General features: G+C 37.8%; 1 protein-coding gene across 1 annotated transcript; it reads left to right on the plus strand.

Annotated features, from left to right (window-relative positions):
• The first annotated feature begins 825 nt into the window (after nucleotides 1-825).
• On the plus strand, nucleotides 826-10123 carry LOC123551861 (uncharacterized). Its single transcript, XM_045341098.2, has 2 exons — nucleotides 826-4344; nucleotides 9674-10123. The coding sequence occupies exon 1, from the start codon at nucleotides 1044-1046 to the stop codon at nucleotides 3777-3779; it is 2736 nt and encodes a 911-aa protein (XP_045197033.2). The 5' UTR covers nucleotides 826-1043; the 3' UTR covers nucleotides 3780-4344; nucleotides 9674-10123.
• Nucleotides 10124-11203: the final 1080 nt, after the last annotated feature.

Raw genomic sequence — 11203 nt, forward strand, 5'->3', positions numbered from 1 at the left:
GTCAAACATACGCTCTGTTAGATGACGGTGCAGATAAAACCTTATGTGATGAGAGGTTGTTACAGTCTTTGAACGTCACAAGTAAACCTGTTACATTCAATATTTCAACGGTAAACTCAACAAGTAGTACCATTCACGGACAGGAAATAGATCTTACTGTAATGGCGGTGGACGAAAACAGAAATGAAGAAGTGACACTTTCCAAGGTGTGGTCAGTGAAGGAGCTTCCAATCTCAACAAGATCCGCAGCAGTAAATGTTGACTTAAAGAAATTACCCTACTTATCAGATATAGACATACCCCAAATTGACACAAACAATGTTATGCTACTGAACGGTACAGATTCTCCAGCTGCACATATTCCACTCGAAATGCGTTCAGGAAACATTGATCAACCGTACGCCGTGCGATCACGGTTAGGATGGGCAGTACGTGGTCCAGTTCAAGACACTTGTGAGCCTAATACCGTAAATGTCCACTTTGAACAATCCAGAGACGTGTTACTGCAACAGCAACTGGAAAGAATGTGGAATACAGAATTTAATGATAGATCATTGAGTGAAAAGGACTCTATGTCTGTTGAAGACAAACATGCTCTGCAGATTATGGAATCATCTCTTACCCATGAAGATGGTCACTACAAAATTGGATTACCATGGAGGAAGGAGAATGCATCCTTGCCGAACAACATATCTCTTGTCCAAGTACGCCTACAACAACTGAAACGTAAACTGTCACGTGACCCGGAATTACATAAAATGTGTACAACATCCCTGAATGATTATATTGAGAAAGGATACGCAGAAGAGGTGAAAGATGGCCTTGAAAATATTTCTAGACGTACATGGTACTTACCACACCATCCAGTAATAAATGTGAACAAGTCAGGCAAAGTACGTGTAGTTTTCGATTGTGCTGCTAAGTACCACGGCATTTCACTGAATAGCCAATTACTTCAAGGACCGGACTTAATGAACAGTCTAGTAGGAGTTCTCATACGATTTAGGAAATAGAAGGTAGCTCTAGCCGCAGATATTGAATCAATGTTTCACCAGGTGCGTGTTATGGAAGAAGACTGTGATGCTTTAAGATTTCTATGGTGGCCTGGTGGTGACATCACACAGCAGCCAAAGTGCTATCGTATGAAGGTACATTTGTTTGGAGCTACATCATCACCCAGTTGTGCAGCATATGCCTTAAAGCGTACTGCAACCGACAATGCCCGTTTATTTGGAAAGGAAGTGGTCTCTACAGTAGAACGAGATTTTTATGTCGATGATTGTCTGAAGTCTGTAGAAACGGATGATAAAGCTATCAAGCTGGCTACAGATCTGCAAACACTAATGAAGTTAGGCGGATTCCGATTTACGAAGTGGTTAAGTAACAGTAGGGCTGTACTGAACGCTATTCCAGAATCTGAACTCGCACCATCTGTCGTCAATCTGAGTCTAGACGAAACTTTACCATGTAATCGAGCACTTGGTGTACAATGGAATGTTAACAACGACAGAATCCAGATTAAAGTCAAGCTGTCTGATAAGCCACTCACGAGACGCGGCATTCTGTCAGTTGTAAGTTCAATATACGACCCACTGGGACTCGTCTCGCCCGTAACACTTCAAGCTAAAGCTATAATACAGAGCCTGTGCAGACTGAAGATCGGCTGGGATGACCAGATACCACAGAGCATCAACAATGAATGGCATACCTGGTTATCAACCTTACCTTGTCTGGAGAATGTGTCTGTAAACCGCTGTTTCCGACCAAGTGACTGTGTTAAATCTACGGAACTGCATATATTTAGTGATGGATCCGAAACCGCCTATGGAGCCTGTGCTTACCTTCGATTTGTTGATACCTATGACAATGTAACATGTTCTCTAGTCATAGGAAAATCTCGTTTAGCCCCGATCAAACAGATGTCTATACCACGTCTTGAGTTATCCGGAGCTGTTGTCGCTTGCCGTATTTATGCGATGTTGTCCGATGAACTAGATATAAAATTTGATCAAGTTACCTTCTGGACTGATTCCATGATTGTGTTAGGATACATAAAGAACGTATCAAAACGGTTCAAGACATTCGTTGGCAATAGACTCAGCATTATACATAATACTACCTCACCAGACCTGTGGCGCCATATTGACACAAAGTCGAATCCCGCAGATATAGCTTCAAGAGGCATACATGCGAATGACACTAAGAATCTACATATTTGGCTAAATGGACCAGATTTTCTAAGAAAAGATCATACTCAGTGGCCACAGAATCAGCTTGCACCGGAAGTAACCGACGATGATACAGAAGTGAAGAGAGAAGCCAAGATAAACATCACAGTGACTAATAGAAGTCTAGATGATATCATTGATCGCTACTCAAGTTGGACTAAACTTAGAAGAGCAGTCGCGTGGTTACTTAGATACAAGGTATTTTGCAGACAGAAATACTTAAATCACGAACTTGACATGGACGAAGGAAACTTAACATTAGCGGAAATCCAGAAAGCAGAACATGAATTATTGATACATGTACAACAGGACACATTCGCAAATGAGATGAACAACTTGAAACAATTCAAGCCAGTCAGAACTGATAGCAGCATTGCATCTCTAAACCCCAAAATGTGTGACAAACTAATCCGAGTACGAGGACGTATACAATCTAGAAACCTGAGTAAATGTCCCATTATACTACCAAGCAAGCACACTATAACAAAATTAATAATTCGACATATTCATGAGAATAACGGTCATGCCGGAAAACAACAGGTACTTGCAATCCCGCGTGAGAAGTACTGGATAGTTCAAGGACTGAGTGCTGTAAAAGGTGTAGTGAGAAGTTGCATGGTGTGCAGACGACAACACTCCCCCCTGCTACAACAACAGATGGCGCCTCTTCTTGAAGAGCAGACGACACCAGATGAACCCCCTTTCACTTACGTTGGAATAGATTACTTTGGTCCACTGATTGTAAAAGAAGGTCGCACACATGTGAAAAGATATGGCTGTCTTTTTACCTGTCTTTCAACTGGAGCGGTACACCTGGAGGTCTGTCATAGTTTGACAACTAACTCCTTCGTCGCAGCATTTCAACGCTTTACCTGTCGCAGAGGATATCCAAAGAAGGTGTATAGTGACAATGGCACGAATCTTGTAGGTGGCGATCGTCAGCTGCGACAGTCGATACAAGAATGGAATTCTTCAGCAATAGGGAAATATATGACAGAAAAGGAAATAGAATGGCACTTTAACCCGCCTCAGGCGAGTCATAGAGGAGGAGCCTGGGAAAGGACGGTCCGTTCCACACGAACAATTTTAAAAGCGTTGGTCAGACGACAATTGCTCACAGATGAACAATTAGTTACGCTGATGACAGAAACTGAAAGAATCCTGAACGATAGACCAATAACCAAGGTTAGCGATGATCCTGAAGACATGTCTGCCCTCACACCAAATATGCTACTACTAATGAAGACTAACAGTAGTATTCCAAGGGGAATATATAATAAGAATGACAAATATGTAAAACGATGGTGGAAGCAGGTGCAATATCTCTCTAACGTTTTCTGGAGAAGATGGATACGAGAATACTTACCAGCTATACAACAGAGACAAAAATGGCAAAGAAAGACCACAGATTTACGTGTAGGTGATATTGTGCTAGTGTTTGACGAAAGTACCACAAGAGGAAAATGGCCATTGGGAAGAATTGTAAAAACAAACAAAAGCCGTGATGGACATGTACGAAGCTGTATTGTAAAGTATAAAAATACACAGTGAAACCAATTACGAAGTTGTGCCTACTTGAAAGTTCAGCTTAAGCTTAAGAGTACGAATGATCTGTGTACGAACAATCCGGGCAATCTGTAAGTCGAATTTATCAGCTGCCGTTTTTACATGAAGTTACATAGACACTTTCTCAGAAGTGAGTCAAGTGACGCTGATATCGTGAAAGAAATATACTTGTAAATATTCCAAAGAGGATAAATTACAGCATTTAAATGGAAGTAGTGTGCTTTCAAATGCTAGGGTATTTATTCGAAAAGCATAATTATCAAGACTGTTAATGATACTACATTAATTTATAACATACATGGTTATGATAAATTTGAATTCTGTTATGAAATCTGGAAATTTCACGGCGAGGACTGTTAGAAACGTATTACATTTCTAATTTGAATTTACGTCTTTACCGCCTTTTCTTACGTGCTTTTACGCGACGTCCAAACATTGACGTCGACGTCATCATTTTCTGTTGTTATTGTTTTGAACGTCGCTTCCGTTAGCGCAAACATATATTTCAATTCAGGAACTTGATGTAAAACTTGGTAAAGATCAAAAATCGGTAAGATTTATCGAATTGAAATTGAGTGTTTTGTTTTAAAAGGTTGCTTATTAAATATTTGCACTTGAATACTATTTAGCGTATTTAAGAAATTTAATTAGAGATATTTGCGTAAGAAATGTAACTGTCGCTTTGAATATATTGTTGAATATATGTTTTTACCTGTGATTTAAATATACAATTGTTTGTAATTTCAGAGAATCGCTACGCTAGAGAATAAAATTGTAAAGTGATTCAGCGCATACTCGTTTTTACTGTGGTATCCAAGTTCCCGAATGTCTTAATTTCATCACTTTTCACGTGTATTAAAGAAATTGTATACCCTTCAACAATGTTTGGACGATGAAGCAGTTGCCTATATCAAAGCGTTCTGCTGCCACCGCTAGCGAAATTAGACATATACCCTACTTGTCGGACATAAAGATTCCAGAGGTTAACATCAATGAAGTCATGTTACTGATACGGATACACCGGAAGCCCATATTCCATTGGAGGTGCGCACCGGAAGTGATTTTGAGCCGTACGCAGTGAGAACGCGACTGGGTGGGCAGTGCGTGGACCAATCCCTCGGACCAGCACTGAACAGAAAAGAGCAGCAAATGTAAGAGAACCGATGAACATTCATTTTGGTCAGTCCAGTGACGTAATACTACAACAACAACTTGAGCGTATGTGGACGTCCGACTTCAGCGACAAATCCCATTACCAGAAAGATTCCATGTCAGTAGAAGACAAGAGGGCACTGGGTCTAATGGATTCTACACTATCATTTGTTAACGGTCACTACGAAATGGGACTTCCGGGGCGGCAGGATGACACTAGTTTGCCGAATAATTTAACACTTGCGCATGCGCGCCTTCATCAACTGAAAAGGAAGCTCTCTCGTGACAACGTGCTACATGAGATGTACACCAAGACAGTAGCCGACTACATTGACAAAGGCTATGCCAAAGAAGTGACTAATGAAGGCTCAGACACGAAAAGAATATGGTACTTGCCTCACTATCCTGTGACGAACGTGAATAAACCCGGAAAGGTTCGTGTTGTATTTGATTGTCCCGCGAAATATAAGGATATTTCACTTAATAGCCAGCTTCTACAAAGTCCCGATATGATGAACAGCCTCGTAGGCGTACTTACCCGATTTCGACAGGAACAAATAGCTATCTCCGCTGATATAGAGGTGATGTTTCAGCAGGTTCGTGTGTGTGAGAAGGACTGTGACGCACTTCGCTTTCTATGGTGGCCTTGTGGGAACATGTCCAAATACCTAGCAGACACATTCTGGAAGAGGTGGATTAAAGAGTATTTGCCTACCTTGCAAACTCGACAGAAGTGGCAGAGAGAAACACGTGACGTACAAGTCAATGACCTGGTGCTCCTGGTGGAAGACAAAGTACCAAGAGGGCAGCGGCAGAGTTACCGAAATCATTGAGGGTAGGGATGGGCAAATACGTAAATGTAAGGTTCAATCTAGGAACTCGAGCTGCGTGAGACCAATTACGAAGTTATGTCTGTTAGAAGCTCAGAGTGATTGATGTATATATGTATAAACGTGAATTCTAATTCATTGAATGAACATTATTCAGGTACTTTAATTATTGTTTGTAATTTATACAAGCGTTAAGCTTTAAAATACTGAATATTATGAACACATTGTTGAAGGGTATACAAGTAACTTTAATACACGTGAAAAGTGATGAAATTAAGACATTTCATGGAGGGCACTGTAAGAATCATTTAAATGTTGATTCTTAAATTAATTTGTTATTTAACATCGCTTGTTAAAACTAGTAAAGTTAATAGTTAATCCAGCAGACGTCATTTTTGGCGCTTTTTGTTAACGTCGCGTCGTGCGCAATTCTGCGCGACGCCCATTACGTCAGTTGTTTATACCGTATGTCAACGTTTGAATTACTTCCGTTAAGAAGCGGCGCATTGCCATGAAAAATAATATTAAAGGTTTCGACGTTTAAGACATCATAGTCGGTATGCAACTTATATTTAATTGTTATAAATACATTTGTGCTATTTCCTAAAATAATTAAGTAATTATTTTAAGCAATGTTTTCATTGCATTGTGCGTTTATGATATTGTACATTATTATAATTTCGAACATGTATATGTTTTTTATGTTTCGAGCGTATAATAAATAATGTCACATACATCGTTTCAGAGAATCCCTCGATCACATGTGTTGGAATTTCATGCTATGAGCATAGAAAATAAATATATAGAAGAGCGCATCTACTCGTCTAGTTCTGTTTATCCGAAACCCTTAAGGAGGTAGGTTACCTTGATATTTGTAAGTGCGCATGTCCAACCGGAAGCTAACGTGACGATTTACGACGATGTTTACGACAAACTAAATGTGTTTGTATATCCATTCTTCTGGAAATAAATCTTGAACCTGCCTCCAATCTTATGTTTAATGGTTTAATAATGCAGAAATAATGAATGAATTGCCGCAGAAACGCTTCAAAACATTGTTGCCTTAAAATGACGTCATTGACGTCATAACGTTACGTGTCAGTTACCGCGCAAAATTAATAGCTTTTATTTTGAAAGTACGTTATTCTGTGCTTTTTCTTTATTTGAACTATTTTTAAACAGCCATTATTTGCTGAAATACTTTTTATTAGTCTTTTGCTCCGAAAAATGATCAATATTTTGCTTCTTTTATGTAATTATATTGAAATGTTATGCGGAATGTAAGAAAATGTGTGATAGTAACTGATGTGATTGGGAATATAGTTGGCTGAAAGGTAACTTATTACGGTCATTTACAAATAAAAATTGGGCAGTTTGATTTGTTATACCTATTTCCCAATTTCCGTTGATAATTTGTTACTTAAATACTAAAACTAAGCTCTAAATTGTTCAAATTTCAGTATAAAATTGTGTGGTGTCTTGAATTAAATTGATGTTACCATGGAAACGAAGCCCGTGACCTATATGTCTAATTGTAAAATTAAAAAGCGTTGACACTGGTCTATTTAAGGAACACAGCTTCGGCTTTTTATTTTCATTTCAACAATATCCATGAGAATAATAGCAGCATGCAGAACGATTTTTCAATAAAAATGTCAGACGACGGGCACTGCTGTAAGTATTTTAAGCTGTGAAATTTGTTAAATTAACTGCAATTCATACGAAAATATTACTAACGTTAGAATAAGATGTTTTAAAGCTACATTAACAAGAAAGATAATTTTATATAATATTTTTTATAAGAAATTACGATAAAAAAGCAACATATAAGCTATTTTAAACATCTCTGTTGCCATGGTTACTCTAAACTTTAAGAAAAACACAGTACCATGTAAAGTTCTTGGTATTTTGCTAATCATATTACCCAAATATTCCATGTTGGTCAATAACAGAATGGCACTGAAGCCGTCGAAAAACCGTTTTCATACATAATTCTTGAAAAAATGAGAGAAAATGCGTTACCATGGAAACACGAGCCCCGCGACATATAATTTTAAGCTTTTATTAGAAAGCTAATGCGCATACTAGTAAAACTATTAATTATGCAGACTTCTACGGATAACAATGAAACCAAAATACACTGAAAAGTGTTAAATATCCGCATTTTCCTTCTTCTTTCTATATAAAATACCTTAAGAGGGTCATGTACTTCAAACCTGGATAAAAATTGTACTTGAAGGGACAGAGATAAACGGAACTGAGATTGTAGCAGCTAAAACATTTAATTACACGAAATACAAAAAAATCACTGCGGTTCAACTAATTTGAATTTACCCTGGTAACAAGGTAACCTACCTCCTTAACACACAGTGTCCTAGGCAGTCTTCTAAACCCCTCCGCTACAACTGAAAAAGGCCAGCTACCCCAATGTTTCTCATATATTTTGAGGCCAGCTACACCACTGCATCTATTCAATATATAACCCTCCCTATAATACCCGGTCAGTATTGTGCATATATAAATACAGTATAGCAATAGATGTATAGAAAACAAACAATAGGCTATAATCAATGCATCAGTTATCATGGGCACTCGGGTGGAAAGAACTGAAGTACAGTTGTGTGACCAAAAGTTTTATGACACTTTTAATTTTTTGCTTTTCAGTTATATTAAAAATGTTAATACAACTGATAATATGCATGGTAAAAGTTTATTTATTGTTTTAAAACACTTTACAATAGACATACCTTAAATGCATATGCTTATTTCACTAAAAATACACATTTTAAATTTTTCAAAAAATATTACCCTTAGTCACAAACTGTTCGAATTTCAAGAAAACGAATATGAAATAAAAAAAATTCTAACAGTTTGATTGGAATAAACTCTATTTATGAGTATTTGAAGCCATTATATAAAATTAGCTATTGAAGTCAAAAAATGGCATTGAAATTTGGGCAAAATCCCTAGCACATTGTCCGATGTCCTTTCTCGTTTTATTTAGTGAATATTTATAAGTACTCAAATAACATTTCTTTTCTCACATTACATTTATATCATCTTCCTTTTATTTTCGGTACTGATATCGTAACTATTTCTTTTCTTGTTTATATGCACTTCTCAGTCCAGTCCCATCCTCTTCGTCGATTCATTCGTCCTAGCCTTCTCCCACCTTACACCAACAGTTCCTTACTGAACTGCGTTCCTTGATGTACTAACAGTTCCCTGTTCCCTTCTCTCAGAAAGTGATTTCTTCACACTGTATTTCAGTGTTAACTTTAAGAAGTGTTCTAAATCCTCTTTAATATCACTGTTTTCATCTACAGGTCCAAAAAGTGATCTTGAAGACTTGAACTTTAATCGGGAGTTATTGTAAGCTATTTTTTTAAACGACAGGTGACCTAAATCACATTATTCTTTTATTTGCTGGAGATATGTTGTACAGGGGGGGGGGGGGGGGGGGGGGGGGGGGGGTTAGATGGCGTAAGCAGCCTTTTTGTTTGTTTTCTCGCTGGTGATTTCTTGGCGGATTGCGGCAATTAGAAACTTACTTTAATATTAATATTCCTGTTTTGCTTCTTTATCCACTTCTTTTTCCCAAGTGTCAGGCTCGGTTTCTTCCTATTTTTACCATTTCTGTAGAAGAAAAAGTATATATAAAAAGACTGCCAACAGTAAGTACGTGTTGCGCATCATAGCACGTGTCGCGTACCACTTCAATAATTTGTCCGTTATTTGCAAGAATTCGCAAAAAAATCATAAACAAACACTGTGCATGGTTACTATATGATAAAGACCTAACAGTTACATATTGAAACAAGCATGAAATGCTGCATATTACATAGATTTTTGTGAGCAAAGAGTGATTACGTGTACCGTACCATTGCGTTTTTACAGAAAATCATCCCCGGTTCGGTCAAAACCTCGAAGGTAACTCAGAAACTAGAAGGAATATAGACAAGAGACATACATCGCTGGAAAGAGCATTAAAATGTGCATAGACTGTGCTATAACACGAGTGGAATAGATGCTGCAGTTTTTACTAACCTTTGAAAATTGGTAAAAAAGTTAAAATCCCCCATGTTGATTTCCGTGTTCCGTACCATTTTGGGTCACGTGATTCCCCAAACTGTTACTATAAATGTGAAGAAACATAGAGAAAAAAGGCTTCAGTTTAAAGGATACAGCAGAAGGAATATCAAATAAAAATGACATAGCCTTTATCGTGTCACCAGCTTTACTGGCAGTTTCTTTTAATGTATATATAAAACGTCTTTAATTCAATAATCCTGTTTGTTCTTTTATGATAATCTATAACATCCTGCACATCCGTGCAGTCTGATCATGATCTGCACTGTTCGCCATTCAGTTAGTATCTTTTTAGTATGTACCCCTTTTAACAGTTAATGACACTGTCCAAATTGAAAGATGGTCAAGTTCATTATAGATATTTAGCAGGGTTAGGGTTAATTGCCAGTTTTACACGGATCGATGTAAAACAAAATAAGAGTATAGTAAGTGACAAAAGTAAACAAAAATTATACTAAAACTTTATACTAAACTCAACTTTCTTGTCACCCGACAGCTTAACCTTTATATTACGTCCAGATGACATTTTTGATCCTGTTGATTATCATTATGTTACATTTTCGTACCAAACAAAATGTGTCTAACTGGTCGTGATCACATGTTTTTAATACGCATTTGACTGCGATACGCAAAAAGCGGTGCTCTACCATTTTCAATGGAATAGCTGGAACAAGAGTTACTTTGTTACAACGATACCTTAAACTCTTACGATCTAAATGCTTAACTTTGGTAAGAGTTCCCATTTTTGGTTGAAACAAAGACAGGAGTCAGCTCATTTTAACAAATGAACGACCAAAGGAACGAGTATTTCATCCCATATTGGATGAATCAAGGGCTGACCGGGAAACTATTGTATCCGACTTTCTGACTAAAAATAGTTTTATTGCATTTTCTTAAACCTTTTATTGTCATGCATCTAATGCAAAAATATTATAAAAACTTTCCAACATTTTCATGTTCTTTTTATTGTATCTGCAACCATCAACTTTTTAGTTTAGTGTGACGTGGCTCTGTTATAACCAGGTAAATTCATACAGTCATGGGTTAGACTTTAATGGCTATGGACTTAATTTTGTACATATGAGCCGTGCCATGGGAAAACCAACATAGTGGGTGTGCGACAAGCATGGATCCAGACCAGCCTACGCATCCGCGCAGTCTGGTCAGGCTCCATGCTGTTCGCTTTTAAAGCCTGTTGGAATTGGAGAAACTGTTAGCGAACAGCATGGATCCTGACCAGACTGCGCGGATGCGCAGGCTGGTCTGGATCCATGCTGGTCGCACACCCACTATGTTGGTTTTCCCATGGCATGGCTCATATGTTTATGAAATATAGAA

This window comes from Mercenaria mercenaria, chromosome 4 (assembly GCF_021730395.1).
Source record: "Mercenaria mercenaria strain notata chromosome 4, MADL_Memer_1, whole genome shotgun sequence".
Classification (NCBI taxonomy): domain Eukaryota; kingdom Metazoa; phylum Mollusca; class Bivalvia; order Venerida; family Veneridae; genus Mercenaria; species Mercenaria mercenaria.

Coding starts and splice junctions, on each gene's coding strand:
- LOC123551861 (XM_045341098.2), top strand. CDS start 1,044: ATGTTTCACCAGGTGCGTGTTATGGAAGAAGACTGTGATGCTTTAAGA.